The following is a 23,988-nucleotide window of genomic DNA, read 5'->3' on the forward strand; positions in this document are numbered from 1 at the left end:
TAGTTTATTAAGTGAACCTGGCCTTGTTCTATGCAATCAGTACAGCAGACAATTGTACTCCATCACTCTAACAACAAAGCAAAAATTGGGCACAAGTGTTGACCTTCAAACTAATTTAGTCCAATAGTAAATCTCCCTGACCACAAAAAAGACAAACCACAATTGGAGGGGCAAAAAATGGCCTTTCATGGAAAGAAAACTCAGCAGATATTCCAATCAGCCAGAAACTAAATGGAGGTAAGGATTCTTGTCCTGCAAGATCTTTGCCCCAATGGAAGTGAGGGCATTCAGTTCTGTGTTGTTTTCAAACTCTCTGAAAGGTCATTTGGAAAATCTGCCACCCTCTTCAGATTTCTATACAGACAGTCTCTTCCCACTTCCAACAACACTCCCTGGTTATTCCCTAAGAAAACAGGTCACTAGGAATTGCCAAGCCTGGCACTTTTAGATCTTTGAATGCCAGGAAAAGTAGTTTTTCTTCTATTACTCCAGTGAGCAAATATCCCAGGGCACATTCTCTTTCTACCCACCACCTTCTCTGATGCTTTGAACCAGCTTCCCCACCCTAGCACGCACACATGCCTGTCTGCCCACATGTCCTCTTCCCTTCCAGAACAATTTTTATGAGGGTAATATATTTAAATATGGAGAAATACCATTTATCCCAGTTCCAAGTTGGAGAAATATTAATTCAGACCACTTCTCACCACAAATCACATGATGGAGTTTTCCCTTCCAGTTACCAGCTTCTAACCAAATATACAGCTTACTCTTACATTTTCTATTTTTCCTTTAATTATAATTTCAGTTTGCAAATGCACAATTCAGTCTTTTTGATGCAAGGAAATTCAGAGGGTCATACTCAGAAAAGAGTAATATTTAGAAGTATTTATGCAGACACATTTCATTATTCACAAACAGGAACCTAATAGAGGTGGATGAGTTACACGTGTTTCCATTGGGTGTTGGAACTCATTTATATTTGGTATAGTACAGCAACATATATGCACATCTACTTGTAGCAATCAATCAATCCATCCCCTTAAAAGAGTTGCCTTTTCTTTGCCTGTGATTTATAGCCTCAGATAACCATCCCTGGGCTGATATTTCAGACATAAAGATCAGCTTCCCCTTACTGCAACAGTTGAATTACTTTGTAAAAAGCAATAAATAACTAGTGAGGAAATGTCCTAGTTATGAAGGGATAATTAAAGACCTGTCCTTCTGTGTTATTATGCACATTTCTTATTATCAAGTACAAGTTTACAAATGTAGAAACTCTGAATAAACATATATATTACATGTTCCAATTTACAAATTCTATTTGAAAGTGTTAATTGTATCTGTACCAAATATGTACAGGAATGTCAACCTGTCAGACAGGGACTGCAATCACTTTCCTCTTCCTCTTATCCAACCTCAGGATTCACTCCCTTTTCTGATCAAGCAGGAGAGTATTAGCTAAATTTAGTCTCCTTTTAAACTGAAGTGACTCTCCTGGTTCTGGAGACACAAGGGAAAAAAGCACGAAGAGTTCCATTTGACCCTGGAAGGAGGCATTTCAGTCATCTTTTAAGTCTAGAAATAAAGCAGGCCCTCTGAAGACCAGTTTGACTACTCAAACCATAGGCCAATGGGTTCCTCTATCTAGGACCAGCAGCCTCTAGTTTGCAGAGATCTTTCATTTGGAATCTACGAGGATAAAACTGTCCTGGAGGGCAGCTCAAACACTTCCTTCTCTAGAGGCACATTGAGAAGACAAACTCAAAACCCACCCACCCTGCCCCAGTGCTGGAGAGACTGAACTTGGACCTGGAGAGGTGAAACAGAGGACTGGCAATAAAGTGGGGCTTTGGAGCAGGGAGGAAGAAGGATACTTCTTAAACCAGTGGTCGGCAAACTTGGTCACTTTAAGACTTGTGGTCTTCAACTCCCAGAATTCCCCAGCCAGCCATGCTGGCTGGGGAATTCTGGGAGTTGAAGTCCACAAGTCTTAAAGTGGCCAAGTTTGACGATCCCTGGCTTAAGCAAAGCCTCAAATGACTGTTAACTCCCTCGCGTTTTCTGTTCCCAAGGAACAGCCTTATCACTCCTCATTGGGGTGATGGGATTATTGATGCCTACCAAGAACCGACCTCCACATACTGTCGCCTCGCTACCTAAGTCTGCGAGGCCCGACCGCTGGTAGAAACCCTCCGAAACGGCCCTGAGGCGCATAAGCAGGGCTCCGACCTCCCGCAGCTTCGGTCTTGGTCCTCTGGGGAAAACACAGGTTTCCAGAGAACCGGGCCTGAATCGGCGGTCTCCGAATGGCGTCGGTTACAATTCCCAGCATTCATCGCGAAGGGTGGGAATCGTTGCCCGCTCATATCTGGGGGATGGGGGAAGAATCGCAGCTTGTACAACAATAGCCGGCCTTAGAAATCGTGGCCAGGATGCGAAGGGTGGGTTGAGGAGGGTGCTCGAAAAAGTTTTCTTTGAGGATGCCTTTCTCGATTCCCCGTGGAGTCAAGGCAAGGGCTAAGTTAGAGGAGCCAAGGCGCGGCCTAGGCCGCGCCGCTTGACGAAAAAGGCGGGCAACGGTTTCCTGGAGTCTCCAAGCGTTTTGGAAAAAGTGCCCTCGAGGCCTTTAGCTGGAATGATAAGGAGAGGTTGGCTGCTAGACCCCAGATCAGATGAGGGTCTGCCCCGAATGCCGAACAACAAACCCACTGGAAACCAAGGGCTTTTCATCCGCACCAAGTGCCCGCAGGCCGCAAAGGGTGACTCCGTTCATGTCCCCGAAGTCCAGTTAAAACACTCTGGGAATGATTCTTGCTCCAACGGGAATCCCCGTCAGAGCTAAACGAAGTGACCGGGAAGCCCCGCTGCTTTCCTTGTAAGGGCTGCGCTTCCCCGTGCCCTGAAGGGGCTCCTGCCTGGGTCCTCCGGCCTTTTCCTCTCCCAAATCTTGCCACCTCCATAGACGGTCGGCCTCCCGGCGAGTTCGTCCCCCCGATATAGTTTCTTGCCATTTACGGTCCTTGCCAGGGCCTACACATCACGAAGTGCTTCGGTGGCACGGGCTTGGGCCGGTGATTGCGGTCGCTCGGGCCGGGGCAAAAACGTTCGCTTTCACTAGAGAAAGCTGCTTTGGACGCCAGCGCTTTTAACGGGAGCCCTGTTTGCTTTTCAGCTGCCACTGCAGGGCTGATGAAACAGCCCGTGTGAGGATGGATTTAGATTTTGAACGCGCGAGAACCGCATTCGGGTCTTTCTCGCCCTCTCTTTGCTCGGATTTGAATTCGAAGTCCCATTTCCAAAGTTGGGGACTCGTCGGTGGGAAGTACGATTTATTTCATGAGCCCGTAATTGGCAGCCCTTGCTCCCTAACCTCTCCTTCATGCTAATCAGCCGCTATTCTTTCATCAATATTCCTTATTATTGTGATTCATTGTCCCCACAAATCCAGGTGGTTCCCATTAAGTTGCCTTGTCCCTCAAGCCACATCACACAGAACACGACGGAGCGCTGCTTTGAAAATACGCCTCTGACTGAAAGGTGGTTGGAAATTCTGCTAACATTTAATCATTCGCCATCCTTACCGCTGTGACCACCCTCATTTTAATGGGTCCCAAAGGCGAAGATCACAGGGAAGGTGATCGGGACGTTTCTCTCACTTTGAAAGGGACGATGATCGCTTATCATTTGGGCTTCTTTATTTTATAGTGAAAATAGCATAAATAATATCGAACGTTAACTTTAATTAATTTGTAAATTAAGTTAGTGTGATTTCCTTGTGATTTCCTTTAAATATGGTTAGGGATTACCCATTCCTTGATGTTAACACAACTGCGTCGAGGGAAAAAAAAATCTCTGATTTTCAATGACCGTTCTCGTCTCCATCAAATGGTAGCAATCATGGATCCCAAGCATCTGGTTTAAAGATTCAGACACAAGGGCTAGAATCAGCTGATTCCGCAGCGCAGAGCTATTAGAGGCATCCAACCGCGCAAATGGTTATTCAGAACAGATCCAGGCCAGGTGTCGGGAATATTTCCTTATGAGAGGCCCTCCTTCGTCCTCCCTGTTTCCCCAATTTATCATCCCGAAAGCGGGTAATAGACATCTTCCGGTACAGGTGAATGAATATTTGGCTATTGCCGACGGTTGACCGAGGCCATTCAGGGCTCTGCCCGGCTTTGCCTAGTTTTTCTCTTAGCCTCTCACCGAGTTCCCCACTGGAAAATAAGCGCGTAAAGCTCACTAGCCTGTCCCGTCGCTCTCCACTTGAAGAGGGTCCCTTTGGGCTCATCCTGGAACGCTCCATTGTTTAGGATATTTTTTAAAAAGGCAGGCGGAATCGGGGCCACTTAATTCTTCTCCCATTTTCCCTTGACCAAAAAAAAAAAAAAAAAAAACGGGGGGGGGATCGTTATGTGGGTGTTGGGGCTTCCCTCTTCGAGCGGTTCAACCCCAAGAGATTTCAGCTTACCTCCGCTTTACCATTTCTATCTTTCTATTTTTTTATTTTAAGTACTCACTTGGGCCAAAAACCTACTTACCACTCATTTGCCCTTCATAAAAAAGAAGACATCCTACAGACAAATCAGTTATTGAAACTTCCTTGGAAAGAGAATGGTTGAAAGCTCCAGGGCCTACATTTCCCATCTTCCTAGCTTGACTTTAATAAAGCCACAACTCCATTCCCCTGGAGATAGGCCACCTGAACTGGACTGCAAATATGTCAGTGAGCATAAAAAGGCTCCGTTGCCAATGCGCTTGCGTGAGCAAAGGTGCTTGGGACGGATAGAAACGCCTTCTCAAGTTCTTAGTCAAGGTGGAGATGGGCTTGTCCCCTTTTCAACACATTTCTGAAAAAGGCACTGTAGAGAAAAAGGCTCCCACACACCATAGACCACCCGGTTAATTTTTTTTTAGCTGTAAGGTTGGATCCTGGGCATCTAGTCGGCCGCGCAATTGAACAACCAACTTTACAGTGTCTTCCGACGTTCCTTCTCCAACAGCGAACATGTCGGAAATTCAGTAGAATTCTGTTGGACTCTGGGACCTGGCTAGTTATCTAACAGAGTGAGTGAAGCCAGAAAACAAGGTAGACAGGACGATCTCGTTGCTCTTCTGGCGATGGGTGGCTTATTAACATAACCTCATCCCCCATCGTTTTTCCTCTCTAGGTCCAAATCCAATCTTTTTGAACTAATCGAAAAGGCTGTTTGTGCATCTCACCCTGTTTGTGCATTTCATGCTGGAAATGTAAAGCAGCAATAGGATCATATTACCATATGTGGTGGGAATGCCCAAAGACTCGTGAGTATTGGAACAGGACACAGAACTGGTTGAGGGATATATTAACATTGGACTTAGAGTTAAAACCTGAACTCTTCTTGTTGGGAATAATGACAGAAAAATACGACAAGGGAACAATCTACCTGCTGCTACACATCCTGACTGCAGCTAGGCTTGCTTTTGCGCAAAAATGGAAGAGCAAGGAAATTCCCACAGAGGAAGAGTTAATACATAAAATATTAGCATGTGCGGAAATGGACAGGCTCACAATGATATTAAAAGACAAATGTGGATCAGTTTATTATGAAACCTGGGATAAATTTTACCGCTGGAGGAATTCGAAGAGGACGGTAGGGATTAAAGTTGAATGTTAAGATAGAAATATATGTTATTTTAGAATAAGTATTGTATATAAAACTTAGATGTATATGTAGAGATGAAGAATTGATTGTAAAAAGTGGAATAATCTGATAAGAATGTATATACTGGAATGTCACGTTAAATCCAATGTTTGTTTCTTTTTAACTGTATTATAAATAAAATTTGAAAAAAAAAGAAAAGAAAAGGCTGTTTGTGGAAGCAGAAAAGTGAGGTAGAGAAAGACAGCAATGGTATTTCTTTTTTCTAGTCGCTCGCTAAGAAACGTAGCAAGGAAAGGCAATCCCGGGTGCAAAGACAAAGATGTCGAAAGACACGGGTTTCCGATTCCCATTGAAAGTCAAGAGCTACTAAAGTTGCGGGTGGGGGGCGGAGGGGAGGAGAGTGTTACAGGATAAGTACAGGATAAAAACTCCTCAGCAGTAGTTTATAGGGTGCTGAAATAAGTGCAACTCCAGCTATTCCCAGCCTATTTAAATAACTAGGATTTTTAAAGCGATCAGCAAATTTTAAGAAGGCAGTGATTAGTCGGAGGAGATAGATGAGGAGGCATGAAAGCACATCTCCTGATAATCCAAAGATCATCCCAAATTCTAAATAATTTTCTTGAAAAATGGGACGTGGAGTCGAAATGTATATTTAGGACTACTTTTATACATAACTTTATATTTAAGGTCGCTAATCACACACCTTAAAAAGCTGGTTTGTTTCTCCCGTCTCCAAGCAGAGACCTTTTTCGGGGCTGAAAAGGCAGTTGGGGTGACATTAAAGGATGTTTTTATAAGGGGGGAGGAAACTGGCGGAGGGAAGATAGAGAGATAATTCTGTTTTCACTTTCCTTATCGCCAATGTGTTCTCCCAGAAGAACCGCCTAAGCAAACACTTGCTTTCCATTTTAACCACTTCTGTAACGTATAAATGAGAACGAATCGGGGATAAGTTATTCATGAATTCCATGCGCCTAATTAAATGCCACTAACACAAAGTTAGCTCAGAAGTTCAAGGCCGAAGACTTGAGCTGTCTATCTGGAAAGGGGGGGGGGAGCTTTGTTTGGGGATGCTAAATGTGATTACTGTGCTCTTTCCGAGGCATTTGGGCAGAACAGGAGAAACGGAGCAAAACAGAATTAGGGGTCAACCTTTGCTCCGAGATTAGAAACCAACCACGCAAACAAACGGTCTTTTCTGCCTCCAATATCCCTCCAGATTTTCACAGCTTTTTCTTTCTGAAAGAGAATACGTAATTTTGAAATAAAATTCCTCCCCAATTCCAGGACATTACTTCCAAGCCACGCTTCTTCGGTTACAAAAATAAGAAACAGCTAAGTTATGAAAGCAATATATTAATCATATTTTAGTTCGTTTTAAATCGCAGGAAAAAGCTGTCAGGTTTATAGTAGCCGACTGTTCATCCCAGAAAGGGACGTTCAGCTCAGCAGCGTGTGAATCCATTCGATCCTTAGGCCGTTTGCAAAGTCTCCTTCTCCCCGTGAAATCAGACCGTGGGCGGCGCGTCTCCTTCCCGGAGGCTTCCTCCGGGAGATTTGGCGATGCCCTTTCCCTGCCTCCGTCGCTTCTCCCCGTGTGGGAGCCCGTGGACTTCCACTTCAGCCTACGGATCCAGAAGGAAGCCCTGAATCGCCACCGCTCTGCTTTGCGAAGGAGGAAGGAGAGGAAGGAGGCAGACCCCGCGCCCAACTTTAAGACCCCCGAGAACTTGGAGGGATACGCCGAAAGGAGCCGCGCCGGGATTCCCGGCCCAGAGGGCCGTGCCCGAGGCGGTCCAGAGAAGCAACCCGCCAGGGCTGCTTTCCGCAAGGAGGAGCGGCTAGACCTCTTGCCCCGTCAGCCCCCGGCCCCGACCGATCGGGTGACTCACCGAAGCAAGAAAGCTGCAGGGCTCCGTTGTGGGCGCTGGCGTCCTGCAGCTTGAGGTTGCTGCTCGGGGGGCTTTTACAAGAGCCGCGCTGCCCGTAGAGCGGCGGCTGCTGCTGCTGCTGCTGCTGCAAGTGGTACTTGTTAAAGGCGGTGGTGGCGGAGGCAGCGGCGGTCGGGAGAGCCTGTGGCTGCTGCGCGCCGCTGCCGTCCAGAGACGGACATTCCGGCTGGCTGTAGCGGCTCCGGCGCTTGGGGCTGTTGTTGCTGCCGCCGCCGCCGCCGCCGCTGCTGCTGCCGCCCCCGCCGCTGTCTCCAAAGCTTTGTCCTTTGCCGGCCAGGAAAGCGGAGCCGAATTTGTCGCTGCTGCCGGGAAATGCCCTAAAAGGCGAGGAGCCGTCGACGCTGCCTTGCGAGGCGGCGTTGTAGAAGGAATCCATGCTAGCAGCCGACGGGTCGCAGAAAGACACGCAACTCTCAGCATTCATGCCTAAAATTAAAAGGCCCCGGCAGGCAGTGTCCTCATGCAACGCCAGAGAGCCTTTCTCTGGCTTCCCCCCACCCTTCCTTCCACACACACACACACACACATACACACCCCACACGCTCAGACACACATACACACTCACCGTCACACGCAGCCACACACCCGCACACAGACGGCTGGGCTAGCCAGCACTAAGCAGAGTCAGATGTTCTCCGGAGCTGAGCAGATCCGTCCCACCCCCAGTAAAAGGGGAAAGGGGCTCACCGAGAGGGGAGGGAGGAGAGAGAGAGCAGGAGACATTCCTCCGAAGGAGCTCTTCCTTCAGCCCCTCTTTTCTCCTTTCCCCCGGTTTTTTTCCTCCTCCTCCTCCTCCTCCTCCTCCTCCTCCTCCTCCTCCTCCTCCTCCTCCTCCTCCTCCTCCTCCTCGTCCTCCTCTTCTCGGCACCCCCGAGCCAAGACGTCGGCTCTCCCGTCCGGCGATGCCCAATCCATCCGTGCAAAGAACGGCAGGCGGGAAGGGAAAAAAAAAAAAAAAAAAAGAGGGCAGCCCTTTTTTTTATTTGTTTGTTGCTTTTGCATTATTTGTTGGTTTTTAAATACCCATTAGAAAGCAATACACTATAGAAGCCAGGAGGCCACATGGCGATGATGCAATTGGGGCTGCCGGTTCAGATCTGCGCGGGGCGGAAGAGCCGGCCGACTCCAAGGCGTCCCTCCGGGCATTCCTGGGCTGATTCCTCCGGCCTTCTTTCCCCACTTCTGCTGAGCTGCAGCCCGGGAGCTCTTCTCCTGCCCCAGCTGTACTTTCCCTTGGGGAGTCTCTCTCTCTCTCTCTCTCTCTGTCTAACTCCAACTCCTCGCTTCCCAATTTGGTTGAGTTTGTTGACCGGGAAAAATGATCGTCGACGTCGGAGGGTCATTTGGCCAGTTTTGCTAAGGCAGCCTACCGCCTTGCTGGCTTTGACTGCTGTCTTTCCCAAGTCTGGTGTGGAAAACAGCCGGGGAACAGGTACACGCATTCAACCGGAGGAGCTTTCAAGGGAAAGAAGAAAAAGCTTCATCGGTTGGTTGTCCGCCTGGATCGAATTTTAGTTAACAAAGGGGCGCAATTTCTTAGAATGGAAAGGAACGGGGATGGTGGTGGTCTTCCCTACTATCCTCCCCCACCGATCCAAGTAGGCAAATCCCGATAGTGGTTTTTTCTTTTAGCAAATGTTCGTCCAGCGACTTGGATGCCGGAAAGAGATTCTGTCCTCCGTTTCCCAAGGTGCTTTGGAGGTTTACGTTTTGGGGAACCCACTTCTCCAGGCCTCCGAAATGGATCCAGGAAATACACACACACACACACACACACACACACACACACACACACACACACACACACACACACCGACTCCTTCTTTAACTCCTGCTGCCCCTTTACGCTCCATTCTCTCCATCTGTAGTCTCTCTTTTTCCATTCCGACATCTGGTTTCCATTGCGTCTCTCTCTTTCTACCTTGAAGTTTTCAGTAATAAAGATATTACGCAAACGGGATCCGCGGCTTCTCGGTCAAAAGCACCCTTAACCCTTTCTTCGCGCGGCCTTTGCTACACTTATTTCACTCACCAGGGAGGGATAATGATCAGCACCATCTATTCTGAGGTCGTTTTTTTTTTTTTTTAAAAAAGAAGCCCGGTTATTTAAAAACGAGGGCGACGGGAGAGCTCGAGACGAGACGATTCCCCCCCCCTCCCCGGGAAACAGATGGGGTAGAAAAAGAAAATTATTATCTAAAGGGCAAAAAGTGTGTGGGAAGCCCTGCTCGGGGAGAGAAGTGGGAATCAGAGGGTTGATCCAAATCCATCTCTCGAGGCTGACCGAAGGGAACCAATATTTCGGAAGGTCTGGGAATTTAACCCGATCTGGGATCTTAACAGAGCCGGACAGTAGCGCCTGGGCTGGAAATGGAACTGCACCAATGGCGGAACGGGTCGCCAGGCGCCTGAACCGAGGGGGATCCTGGTGCATCTCAGCCGAGAGATCTTAGTACGGTCTCACTGACTTGTTTCGCCTTCAAGCTAGGCACCTGTTTGAACATCTGGGCCTGACTGGGAAACGGCACGTTTGCATTATCCACTTGACTGGGTTGTATGTGTCTCATGGGGAGGGGGTCGCCAAGTCCGGGGCCTGGGCAGTTTGATGGTTCGGATTGGGGCATGGGGGGCGGGAGGAGGTCTCTTGCAACCGGCCTTAGTCGACAGGGACGGTTGGACAAGGATCTGGAGGGATGCACCTGTAGCCCAATTTATTACCCCTTCCTTCCCCTCTCGGGGACTCGTTTTCTTCCTGAGAAGTCAGCAAGTGGAGTCGCTGTTTCTCGGTTTAAGACCCCGTCGGATGGTCTTGCTAGCAGCAGCCCCAAATGTTTAAGGGAAGAGGTTTTCAAACAGCCCCAACGTCCCTTCTTGGGCAGAGTTTTGGCCCGGTTTCTGATCCAAGAAAGCTTTCAGCGGCTTTTCTTGCTTTCGTCTCTTTATTACCTGCTTAATTCTTTCCTCGTTTTTGGGGCCTCCCCCTCTCCCCCCCTCTCGCTCACCCTCTCTCGTATGACTTAATAAAAACCAAATCAGCTCCATGGTGCGTTCGAGCTTTTCTAAAACCACTTCTGGGCAGGCGAGGGAAATCCTCCGAGAAAAGGCAAGTTGGGCGATCTTGAGTTTGGAGGGGGGGGGTCGGTCCGGGGAAAGGGGGGGGGGTTGGTGGGAATCGCTCTGTTTTTCGTACAGCGGGACTTCCGCAGCTGCGGCAGACTTAGAAGAGGGCAGAAGACTAGGGCGGGCTAGCTTTTTCAATGGATTTTCAAACTCTCTTGGCTTCTGGTACACTTTTTTTAGGCGGGAGTTCAAGCTCTCTTAGCTACAGCCCAACACTAAAACGAGCAGCTTGTGAGCTCCGCTGAAAACTGCGAAGCTTTTGATTGACGGGACAATTGGTTTTGCTTTGTTTAAAGAGGACTTTAGTTTCCGTTAATATATATATATATATATATTGCTGGAGCGGAAGGAAAAAAAATTCAAAGAAAGAACAGCAAGAAAGACAGAGCATTCTTAATAATACCAAACTTTTCCCTTATCTCAGATACCAAAGTCAGACTTGAGCTTATTTAGCGGGAGAAGCATCCGTAGGTGGCGGAAGTTTTCAAACTGGAAAAATCGAGTTCTTAAAAGGGCATTGATAAATACATTTGGCTTAAGATTTAGGGGCAGTATTTTGAGTCGATAAACATTATATTCAGGATCTGGAGAGGGAGGGGGGATCCGAGCCCTTGAACAGTGCAAGCAAATTAAGTGGCACAGCACGCCTCGCTATGGGTTCAGTGGTCCGGGGGAGGTCCTGTTCCCCATACTGTGGCTTTTTGCCAGAGCAACGGGACTTGCCTAAGAAATGCAGCGGAACTAGGCAAACGAACATCCTCTTTGGGGAAAGATGACATTCCAGTAAATGTCGCGGCTGTTACACTCGAAGTTATTGGTTTCGGTCTGTGAAAGGTCTTCCTTAGCCTTCTCCTAAATTGGTTTACCTGATTGGGACTAAAGAGAATGAAAGAAAAGGAGAGATAGATGGGCACTGGAGGATAAGGTTCTTGTGCTGAGACCAAAATGAGCTAACGTCCTTGGCAGGATATTGATTGTAAGAATGGTCCATTTTCATTTTCCTGATTATCCCAGAACGTACAAGCAGTCATTTTACTTCTTCAAAATAATAGCAAGTAAAGCTTTTTCCTTCCCATTTGTAATCCCCTTTCTTTTCTTTTAATTTTTTTTTAAAGTTGGCTGGCCACCAATGCTTTCTTATGGCTCCTTTAACTCTAATGATCAGTTGTTGTTGTTTTTCCTACGGTGGCACACACGATTTCAGGAAATGAGGGTGAAATAAAGTTTCTTTTATAACTTAATTGGAAGCACAGGCGTCTCTTTGAGATTTTTTTTTTAAATTATTGCACGGCCAGGTTACTCTTTAAAAATTAAACTTTGAAAAACAATTTCAAAGGATCTGCTATTGTCCAAATATCCCAGCAAGAAGAGCTGTCTAGCAGGCAGCCTGGAAGAGCGGGGCCTGAGCTTATGGGGAGCAGCTGTGTCGGATTCGTGCATTTTAACTGGGAACTCGCCAGTCTGCTAGGCTCATCTAGCAATCCAAGGATAGAACTTCTATGCAATTGAACTTCGGGACGCATCGCTGGCTGGGAAAGAAAAACAGCCCGATTTCTTTTAAAAAAACAAAACAAAACAACAGCCGCGACGACAACAAAGCCCTCTTCCCCTCCCGCAGTGATGAGCGCATCCAGGTTCTTAATCAAATTCAGGATACTTCGGTCCTCTGCGCGAAAAACATCCAGCGCTTTAAAGAAACTGGAGAGAAGAAAATCTATCCCATTCCGCCGACACAATTCTCATCTCTGCGATCATTACCCCCAAAAATGGAGGGATGTTTGTGTGAGAAGGCGAGATCCTTAGCGCGCTTGTTAAGTCTCCTTAAACCGAAGTGATAGTGCAGGAATTAGGGCGCCCCTGTGCAATTCCCCATTTCTTTCAGATGGGACTTGCTCTCCGCTGTTTAATGAGTTTGCGTTTCAGGCTGTCTATTTATTGGTGTCTATTCAGAATTAAACCCTCCCGATTTTACCGGACGTGCAGTTCCTTTAAGTCTCCCTTTCTCTCTCATTCTCTTTCTTTTTTTTTTTTTTCATCGAGGATATTGTGGAAAGCGATGGAAGAATTAAGCAAGCAAATGGTCCCAAACCCGTAAAAATGCCTAAAATACAGCATCAGTAACCCAATGGACAACAGGACTAACAGAGTATTGGAAAACCAGTGCTCCTGTGGCGAATCTATCTTAAAGTAACAATAAGAATTTTAAACGTTGTAAGTTGGAAACGACCATCTCGGTCCAAATCACCCATCTTGTTTTACATTGGCTTGGGATTCTTAAACCTGACCCTTGGTCCTGCTGTGGGAATGTCACCATTTGGGTAAAATCTCAGCGGTAACCCTCAAACTAAAGGTGGTTGTCACTGGCTTATCTTGTATAGTCCAGACTCCACCGCTCCCAACGCAATCGGTCCACCAAATCCGGAATATAAATTCCGCAGAGGCAGAGCAGAGTCCGTTCCTTTTCCTAAATTCTTACTGCTTTGCCCTAAATTCTTACTGCCACTTTAAGATATATTCGCCAGAGGAGCACTGGTTTTCCAATACTCTGTTAGTCCTATTGGCCTTTGGGCCACCGGTGCTGGATTTTAGGAATTTCCTAAAGTCCGGCTTTGTGGCATCCGAACGCTCCTTCCCGGAGCGCCTCTGGGTGGTGAATCCTTTGCTGCCCGCTGTTAAGGCTGGGTGGGATTCAAAGCGCAATTAGCTCGAGTCTCGCCGAGGCTTCACTTTGGCGGAAACGCAGGCGCTTGAAACCGAATGGGTCGTTCTGAATCAGACCCTCTTTTCCCCGGACAAACAAAGAGGGGCCAAAATAGATACATGCCGTCCAAGGGTTTCCTCTCTCTGAACCAAACGGTGGATTTCGTTCCACGGGGTTCAAATAAACGGAAGAGCTCTCTGGTCAAAGAATGCCCCCTGGATTTGAAAGTCCATCCTTCAGCCCCAGAGATTCTGTCTGAGAAGTTATTAGAAAACGGCTAGAAAACCTCGTTTTGCCCATCCTTCCAAGCCTCGTTTACCAAATCGCACTGGAGGTAAAGTCAAGGCAATGGTTGTGGGTTTGAGGGAACCCTCAGCCTTATATAGCTCACTATCTCTGTCTATTCAGAAGTAAGTCCTTCTGGTTTCCATTGAACTTATTCCAGGATATTCCAACCAAGACTTCCATCCTTCATTTGGGCAGGTAATGAGAAGCATTTCGGGCACAGCGAGAACCGTGCTGAAAGAGACCTGAAACCATCCGCAATGCGAGCCCCTGAGCCGATAGAGGTAAAGTGGCTCCCGGCTCCCGCTGTTACGGGAACCCCTGGCCCTTCCTCGCCTACACGGGACTGAATTTCTTGCACACATACTTAGAGTCAACGGTCTCGCCGTCTATTTTCCTCCCTCGCACTTTATTCCATTAAAGTGGATGAGGTCGGGACTTTAGAACGTCGACTTAACATTCCTAAACTACACGCCTTCATTCCTTTATTGCCGAGTAACCGCGCCAGACTAGAGCGGGAATTGTGGATCCTGCTCCACAGGGACCTCGTTGCAAAAACTGCCAGGGAAAGGCCACGCTGCGCGTTCCAAGAACGAAGGAATAGGGATCGCGCGCATTGCAGGGTGCCAGCTGCAGCTGGGTGGACGTGTCGGATGATCGCGGCAGCCTAGGTGCTTTCTGCTGAAGTAATCCAGGTTAAATTGTCCTCGGTTCAATTGTAGGCGAGTGTCTGAATAGGGAAAAAAAAAAAAAAAAGAATGCGAAGGACTCCTGTGCATTAAAAGGGGAGGAGATGAGAAAAATATAAATAAGATCATCTTGGAGGGTTACTATAACCACGTGCAAATTATATCGAAGGAAAAAAAAAATCTATTGCCAGGCTACTTCTAGTCTCAGGACATTTATTTCTAAATTAACCCTGACAAAAGCCTTTGAAGGTACAACCGAGTATTAAGCCTGGGCATGAAATGACATATAAGCGAATATGCGATTGACTATATTTGGAGGTAAACATCAAGTCCGGATGTTGATTTTGCTTCGAAGGAAAGATTAGAAACGGGCTATACATTTACTTGATCAAGTTTAGCCCTGCGACGGAGAGCACCACAAAGTGTTTCGGAACATTCTGTATGGAAAGTCAAAACTACTAGTCCTTTGAAGCTCATGTCGCCCCCCCCCCCGACCCTTCCTCCGGGAAGCTCTTGGTCATTTTTCCAGCCTGCTGACCAGCTTGCCTTGGCTTCAATCCCAGCCATTCCTCTCGAGAGCAATTAACTGGAGTGCCTTGTACCTCTTCTTTCAGCTATTTTAAAAATCGGGGCTGGAGGTGACCAAAGAGTTGTCTCGGGTTGAGGTTGGATGGGTGGATGAGGAACTTCTTGGGAAGAAGGGTTCTTTGTCTTCTCCTGAAGGAAATTTCACTCCTCCTGGCTGAAGCGCTTCTCTAAAAGGTCGCCGCCATCTTTCTTTCCTTCCCTCCCTCCCAAATACCGTTGCGTTTCCTATGTTGGGTGCGGGATAAGGAACGGGACAGCCTAGGATCCAAATTGCCAACAGCACGGGCTTCATTTAGCGACCCTGCTCCTTCCACGATGGGCAGAGATGTTTTGCTCTCAACTGGAAAATAAATACGGGGGGGGGGGAGGAAGTGGAGAGAGAACTTTCTTTATGCCTCCGTTGACATGATAGTGGCTTTAATCTCTTATTTTTCAAGAAGACTAAGGCAATTTAGGTGGCATCATCAAATCGCCACCATGCTGATATATCAGTAACGAAGACAAGCTTTATATACCAGCATAATGAGGTAATGGCAATCCCCAACTCAAAAAGTTACATATCCAAATTTCAAACCACAAAGAGACAAAGTTTGCACTCTTTACCTATCTCAAATCAATTAAGCCTTTATTACAGTCAAAAGCCAGCATAAGGGCGGGGTACAAGGAATTAAAAAGCACAACAAATACAACAAAATAAAATGATACGTAAGAATTTAAGAAATATAAAAACAAAACCTAAAAAAAAACCTTTAACACGTTTAAAAGGAGAAGTAGGAGCAGGAGGTGGGTACTGGGGAGCATGACAAACTAAATCTATCACAATACTAACCACCTTACAACGATGAACTAGGTGTTCCTTAAAACTGGTTTTGGCAGAGGTCATCTTCAGATGGATTCTAAGTGCTGCTGCACATAACCTGGCAACATTTTTTTTTTTTTTAAAAAGCAGTGCTGGTATCTGAGAGCAGCAGGGAGATGCTGAATTGTCCTGTGCACCTTGCCTATTTATGCAATAATGGTGAGATGAGGTTAGTACAAATGTCTCTCTAGAATAGGCACTGGAGAAGTATATGTTCTGTTGTTTCTATGTCTGGAGTCATAGGGGTGTTGTCTCTCTGGATAGGAGATCTTCTTTTATTGGCCTTCAAAACAGCTGAAGGGAGAGTGTGATATAGTGCCAGAGTAAAGGCGTCCAGTAGTTAGATCTTTAAGATTAGTTAAATATGCCATAGGGCAGGGGTCTTCAAACTTGGCCCTTTTATGACTTGTGGACTTCAACTCCCAGAATTCCTCAGCCAGGCATGCCTGGCTGAGGAATTCTGGGAGTTGAGGTCCACAAGTCATAAAAGGGCCAAGTTTGAAGACCCCTGGCATAGGGGATCATCTATCTCAACTTTTCCCCACTATCAGCTATCCTGGGTTAGAGCTTATTAACCCACCCAATAATGGAGGACCTAGGGATTAAAATCCAACCCTTTTGAAAGGCACCAAAGGAAACTGATACACAGCACCAATGGTTGGAAACTGATCAAAGAGAGAAGCAACCTGGAATTAAGGAGAAACTTCCTGACAGTGAGGACAATTAATCGGTGGAATAGCTTATCCTCAGAAATCGTGGGCGCTCCATCACTGGAGATTTTAAAAAAGAGGTTAGACAGTCACTTGTCTGTGATGGTATAGGTTCTCTGGCTTGAGCAGGGGGCTGGACTAGAAGGCCTTCAAGGTCCCTTCCAGCTCTTTTCTATTCTATCAACCTGTCTATGCTTCCCCAAAAAATACGGCATACTCCATTTAATCCTCCAGGGAAAGATTGAAAGCAAACGAGGTCCAGGCAGAAGAAGAACATCGTGGCTTCAAAATCTAAGGGACTGGTTTGGACAAAACTCAGCAGCACTTTTTCGTGCGGCTGCTGATAAAAACAGGATCGCCAACATGATCACCAACGTCCGATAACGGATATGGCACAACAAGAAGATGCTTCCCAGCCAAATGGCTTCTTGGAAGTGGCTCGCCATTCTCTTCTTCTGAAATATCTATCTATCTATCTATCTATCTATCTATCTATCTATCTATCTATCTATCTATCTATCTATCTATCTATCTATCTATCTATCTATCTATCTTCTAGGCTGCCTATCTTGTGAAAGTTACTCTAATATATAATTTTCAACCTCTCCATATTTGGCCTATAATCCGAGTTTCTCAGTGGCTGATTTCCAAATAACTCTCCATTCTTGATGGTGTAATTGTTTACACATGTACAGAGAATTAACATTCTTATGAAGCTTGTATAGGATCAGAATCTTAGTTTTCAAAGAAATGTGGGCTATGCTTTACCACAGTGTGTGTATCTCTCTGTGTGCATGGGGGTATACGCGTATACATAAACACATATATATCACTAAAGGGATCCCAGTAAAGACTAAAGTGGTCCCAGGGTAGTCGGAACACTCAAGGCTATGACCTATAAGCTGGGAGAGTGGATCCAACAGATCCCAAGAACAACACCAGAGTTCTTTGTACAGAGCTAGGAACAGGTAAGATGTTGCATACAGAACCCTCAACCTCCCAGGCCTCTGGCAGAGGACCTGAAGCTGAGGAAGATGCATATCACCCATAGGGGTAAAGAATTAGGCTAGCTAATTTGTAGATAGCTAATCTGTGGCTCAGAGCAATATGCTAACACAGCCCTGAAGTTCATTTCTTCATTGCAGCATCTTCATTGCAGCGCCCTCAGAACAGGTCTAGCTTGATCTAATAGTAAGGAAGTCAGGTTTTATATCCTCACAATATCTCTACCCATAATGAGCAGGTGAAGAGGAACACAGCCTTTTTTTCTTGCCCATCCAATATTCAGTAAACAAAAAATTATAATAGAAGACCCACATTGTTCAGCATTGTGCATAAATGCATTATATAGCCAAGGACCACAAACCTCTGAGTCAATGTTATCAGAATCTCTTTTTTCAAAATAACTATGTGGAAATCAAGAGTTTGTGATATAGAGAGAAGATATTGATGATATAGCGATGCGTTGTCCTGAATTTTCTTGCTATTTAAGGCTGGTCCAGTTTTCCAGTTTATACCCTATGGCTCTGCCTCGTATTAAAAAGGAAAAAGTGACTCTTTTTCCCAGAAGGGAAAGCATTGGTATAAGTCTGTTTAAATATGTGAATAATGAGATTAGGCCGGTGTCATGTGATCAAGAAGGAATATGGGGCCGTCCAAGGGTTCTGCTGATGTAAACAACAAGCAAGGAAAGGATTATATTTCAATGCTTTATGAAGCAGCTATGTAGAAATTTGTTCAGTTGAAAAATAAAGGGCCGTTTTTATCCCCTCCAAAATTAACAGTCATATAATTCTTCTTAAAGGTCATGTTTACATTATATAATGTAACTCTTCTTAAAAAGCATGATTACATTATGTAATATAATTCTTCTTAAAGATCATGATTATGTGTAGTTCTGTCGTCCCCTTATATCTTCTCAGATAATACACATATTATTCATATGATTCTGTCAAGTAGTTGGGCAGAGGAAAAGTCATTGCTCCAAAGTCACCCATTTGAGTTCTGCAACTAAGTGGGGAATGAAACGTGGATGACCTAGTCTTAATCCAATGCCTTCAGTTCTCCAGATTCCTAGCTAGCATGTTCATTATCCATAAAGTCTTAGTACTGAGAATTTAAGTTCGATACTATAAGGTGGGGAAAGTTGCTTTAACTGACAGGCATGTCAAACTCGCGATGTCATGTGACATTGCACAACATATCGGGCCGGTTTTGCCATTGCCGGCAATGGGGTGGGCGTGGCTTCCATGTGACGCATCCGGCCCGCGGACTGGCCGTTTGACACCCCATGTTGCCTTGCTAATTCTTATACCAGTCCTGTAAGGTGGGCTGTCATTAAGAATAACTTTAACAATATCACATCCATATTACAGTTCATCTTTTCATACAATTTTCCAGATCTCAGCTCAGGTTTCTTATAGCAGCTGAACTTTTATTTCTGAAAACACTTCTTAGAACTGTGTGTCCCCCTCCACCTACCCCCCCCAAATAATAACAAAAACAGACTTTTCTGGCCAGTTGTTGCCACTGTTGTTAATGGGAGGGAAGCACATCTTTACCTACAACTATACACATTTGATAATAGACATGATCTTAGCCAACAGGCTGAGAAGAGATATCTACAACTGCTAATTACAGTCACAAGAATCCAAGTTAAGATGAACGAATACCAAGCTTGAAAAGTTTGATTCTAGGTGATCCATGAAGTTTTATCAGAATCATATGTAGTAATTTCCAAGTTATTGTAAACTGGTGACTGCTGGCATAATCCATCGAAAAACTGTGAACAGGCACTTTATAGTATCATAGTGGACATGTATCAGCATTCTTGAGCAACTTTCATTATTATCAATGGGGTCAGTTTCCCTGGTATTATGCTCTTATTTTTCATTCTCCAAAGCACCTGAAGGCAAGACAAGAAGCAATGGATGGAAACTAACCAAAGAGAGAAACAACCTAGAACTAAGGAGAAATTTCCTGACAGTTAGAACAATTACCGGAAATCAGTGGAACAACCTGCCTCCAGAAGCTGTGAATGCTCCAACACTGGAAGTTTTTAAGAAGAGACTGGACAGCCATTTGTCTGAAATGGTATAGGGTTTCCTGCCTGAGCAGGGGGTTGGACTAGATGATCTCCAAGATCCCTTCCATCATCATCATCATCATCATCATTATCATTATTATTATTATTATTATTATTATTATTATTATTATTATTATTATTATTTCTATTTCCTGAAGGTTGTTTACAAACAATACTGGACTGGATTGGAAAATGAAAAGCATTTTAAAAGAACCCAGTATCTAATAATTTCTGTCTTGTGCCCAAGAAACAAGATGAAATTCAGGAGTCAGGTTTGACTTGATAGAGACTTTATTTTCTTTTGAAAAAATAGCCTAATAAAGAAATGCCAATTTATTAAAGTGTAATAATTCTAGTTTGAATGGGAGTGACAATTGGGTTTCAGTGGAAGCCAAAGTCAAAGTTTTATTTATTTATACTTTTTTTCCCACTTGGTTTTGGTTCTATGTATACCATGCATGTTGTTAATTCTGAGGAAAAAAAATGGTAAAGAGCTTGTGGTATGACTACTATTTAAAAGGAATATGATATACTTTGTCATTGAATAGCACATCTCCATTAAAAACAGCTTTTTACATGAATATAAAAATAGACAGGAACAATGTGTTTCTAATAGGTGGACCAGGCAACATCATCTAGTAAAACTTTGCTGAAAACAGTTTCCTTTATCGTTGGTTTCTGCCGTGGGTTTCGTGCAACCGTTCATGAGAAAGACAAATTTGAAAAAGCAATAATACTAAAGATGAGGATACAAATAATAGAGTGATTATGGATTTTGCTTTTTATTATAGAGCAATTTGTTGAAAAACCAATAAGCATCTTAAAGAAGCTTGAGTTATTGTTTCACCAACTGGATAGGATCTATCAGTCCTTAAGATATAAAAGCTGCTTATGCTTAAGGAGTGCTTAAGTTTCAGGCTCTGCCCTCAGAAATGCTCCTGGCATTTGCCAACCACTTGTGTTCCTAAAGTGTACTTGAAATCTGTAATCCAATATTCTTTTATCTGGGAATAAGACCCACTGAATGCAATGTGTCTTACTTTTGAGTCAATGCATACTTGATTGGACTGCTAAGAACCTTTGACTTTTCCTGTTGGACTCGGGATTTTGCCAATAAGTACAGAAGAGATCTGTTTAGAAGAAAATAATGCTTCCACATGCTCCTTCAATATTTGGATTGCATGCACTACTACAGGGGTCCCCAACCCCTGATCCGTGGACTGGTACTAGGCCATGGCATGCCAGCAACCAGGCCGCACAAATAAGCAAAGCCCCATCCGTGGGATGCAGGCAACACATAAAACCATGCCCCTTCCGGTCCGTGGGAAAACCTCTCTCCACATAACCAGTCCCTGGTGCCCAAAAGGTTGGGGACCTCTGCACTACTACACATTGCAGCAATTGTTGCTTTACAGTAGGAAATCAACATTTCTTATTGTCCCTGAGAGGAAGGACTGGTTTGGTTCCAGAAGTCTGAAGTGGGCAGGACAGAATGAATCAGAGGTTTTAAAATCTACATCTACAATCCACCTCACTGCCTCTGATCAGAATCTAAACTCAGCCCAGAGCCTGGAGGATCATTAAAGCTGATTAAGGGTAGACTCTTCATTGGCTGGCTAAGGAGACAAGGCAGAGTAGAAAGTCCGTTCTGTGAGTGGCCAAAATAAGATCTTCTTGAAGTTTGCTGCCAGTTCCCAAACTCTTCAGCTGACTCCATTTGTGATATCTGCTGCCATCTGAAGGCATGTACCAACTCTAGGAATGTCTCCTTTGACCTTTGCAAAAAACCCCAGTGCAAAAGAGGCATGGAAAGGCTGCTTAGCCTTGGAGGAGAGGAGGGCAACTCTATGGATGATATCTGGGCATACCAGTCATTAGCCAGTGGAGAATCAAAGATGAGAGAAAAGAGCCAAAGAAAGTTAGGAAAGAGTTCTTTCATTGTTTGATCCTGCCGAATAATTATTCTTGATTAAAGTTTTCTTCATATGGTAGAAATGTAATCTTATGACTGCAAGCCTGGCCAGTGGGCATGTTGCCTCGAGTATTTTGTCTAGTTGTAATAAGCAGGGCATACCTCCATGCAAATGTCATAGTCAGGCAGCACTTATTTTTGTACTGAACAGTTGAGCACTGATGTGATTTAGTAATAAAGGCATTTTATTGGGGAGTAAGCCCTCTTCAGCTCAGTGCAAATTTTTATTATTATTACATTTATTTGCTGCCCATCTTGTGGTTCAAGGTGACTGAGCAGCCAAATCATTATGGCGAAATACAATTGATTGGGGTTTGTGTTGGTAAATGGTATAAATGTGTAAATATAATCATAACAGATGCTGAATTTGCAGTACAGCACTGTGTGAATAAGTCACCACGAATTGAACTCAGCACAGATGAGATGATGTGTGTGTGTGTGTGTGTGTGTGTGTGTGTGTGTGTGTGTGTGTTCTGGTGTTTGTTTATATATTTGAGACAGAACAGGCAAACCTTAGGACACTTCTCAGTACATGTCTACCTGATCTATTCTGTTGCTGGGAGGTGGGGAATAGTGGTCTTCAGTCCTTGAAGCTGTCATTGAGCAACAATCAAGGATGCTCAGAAAAGCAATATTTACTCCTTGTTAGCAATAGAACAAAAGTAAATACAAAAAATGGGGAACTCCCCCAGAGAGCAGCACTTTCTGGATTATCCCAGCATCTGAAAAGGATAAATAATTTGTTTATGATCCAACTAGATAAGCAAAAGATCTGTGGTAGCGCAGTGGTTAGAATGCAGTACTGCAGGCTAATTCTGCTGACTGCTGACTGCAAGCAGTTTGGCAGTTGGAGTCTCACCAGCTCAAGGCTGACTCAGCCTTCCATCCTTCCGAGGTTGGTAAGAAGAGGACCCAGATTGTTGGGGGCAATATGCTGACTCTGTAAGCCACCTAGAGAAGGCTATAAAGCACTGTGAAGCGGTACATAAATGTTACATGCTATTGCTATTTCCTTGCTATTCTTGGTGTACTTTAAAAAAATAAATTTTATAGTGAAATAAAAAAGAAACAACGGAGCAGGCAATTAAGAAAGCAAGTAAAAAATAGCAGATTATTTTAGGAGCAAACATCACAGCAGGAGCTGAAGCTGACAAGATTTCAAGAATTGTTAACATTTTAACAATACAGATTCTAATTGTATGAACTGTATTTTGAGGCATAATAATTCTCCTTAATAGAATAGCCTGTCTCTCCCTCCCTCCCTCCCTCCTTCCTTCCTTCCTTCCTTCCTTCCTTCCTTCCTTCCTTCCTTCCTTCCTTCCTTCCTTCCTTCCTTCCTTCCTTCCTTCCTTCCTTCCTTCCTCCCTCCCAGGAAAATAATCTAGTCTTTTATTCTGCACATGATTTGCTTGATTTAGTCCATTAGCTACAGCAGGATTTAAGCAAATTAACTGTATGTCAGATTGCAGTCTTACACAATATTCTACACAGCAATGTTATGGTAACAAAGAATCATGATAAACTACTCTATGGCTTTATCACAAAGATTACGATTGCTCCAAGATAATCTTACTGTTACTATGTGCACACACACACATTTTTCTATACTGTACTATTACTTTTCTATATTTACTGGTCTCTACCTTAGTTATACCATTTATACTATTCTTACTACCAGTGCTTTTTTTCTAAAAAAAAAAAAAAAGCACTGATGTGTGCCAGAACTCACACACGTCATACAACCCCCCTTGCCTACCCTACAAGGTTCCATCCAAAAAAGGTGTCGGAACTCCATTCTGGGCATTCTATGAAAAAAAAAGCCCTGCTTACTATTTATTTTATCATTATAATATTTCATCATTGACTAAGATAGTTAATTAGCCCTCTCTGAAGAGTAAATCCAGAAATAGAGAAGCAGAATCCTTCCCTGGGAATATGAAGTTGTTTCACTTAGTAGCAAGATAAAGTTTGCTTCCCATGTGTCAAGACACTTTTAGCATGCCATTTGCTACTTACCTGGTTGTGCTCATAATTACAACCAGGTAAGCAATCAATGGCATGCCAAAGATGTCTTGACTCTCCATTGCTGGTGAAGATAATGTGGAAGAGATGCGCCATCTCTGACCTAGTGAGCAAAATCATCCAATAAACCTGCCACCTCTTTGCTTAAAAAAGATCACAGTCAAGTTGCAACCTGAAAACCAGGTCTCCTAAGCAGCAGAATGAAAAAAGGAGAAGGAATAGACAAGGAAGTCTGGCTAGGAAAGAAGCAATGCAGAATCAGATGACTGAGAAAACAAAAAAGGGGATTCAGGGGATTCTTTATTGTCATTTCTTGCATCATCCAATTACCTCTGGGTTGACAGAACAGTAATG

The 23,988-nt window shown here is 44.6% G+C and overlaps 1 protein-coding gene across 1 annotated transcript in view; it reads right to left on the bottom strand.

The window, feature by feature from the left end:
- The window catches only part of ALX4 (ALX homeobox 4), a 78,007-nt gene extending 69,643 nt beyond the window's left edge, over positions 1 to 8,364 (bottom strand). The window contains exons 1-2 of the mRNA XM_039343330.1: positions 8,291 to 8,364; positions 7,544 to 8,029 (exon numbers count right to left, since the gene is read on the bottom strand). Of these exons, the coding sequence (XP_039199264.1) occupies positions 7,544 to 8,027 (484 nt within the window). The 5' untranslated portion in view covers positions 8,028 to 8,029; positions 8,291 to 8,364. The remainder of the gene's footprint in view (positions 1 to 7,543; positions 8,030 to 8,290) is intronic.
- Between the last annotated feature and the right edge of the window lie 15,624 nt (positions 8,365 to 23,988).

This window comes from Crotalus tigris, unplaced genomic scaffold (genome assembly GCF_016545835.1).
Source record: "Crotalus tigris isolate CLP2741 ecotype Arizona unplaced genomic scaffold, ASM1654583v1 scf7180000017841.2860490, whole genome shotgun sequence".
Lineage (NCBI taxonomy): Eukaryota > Metazoa > Chordata > Lepidosauria > Squamata > Viperidae > Crotalus > Crotalus tigris.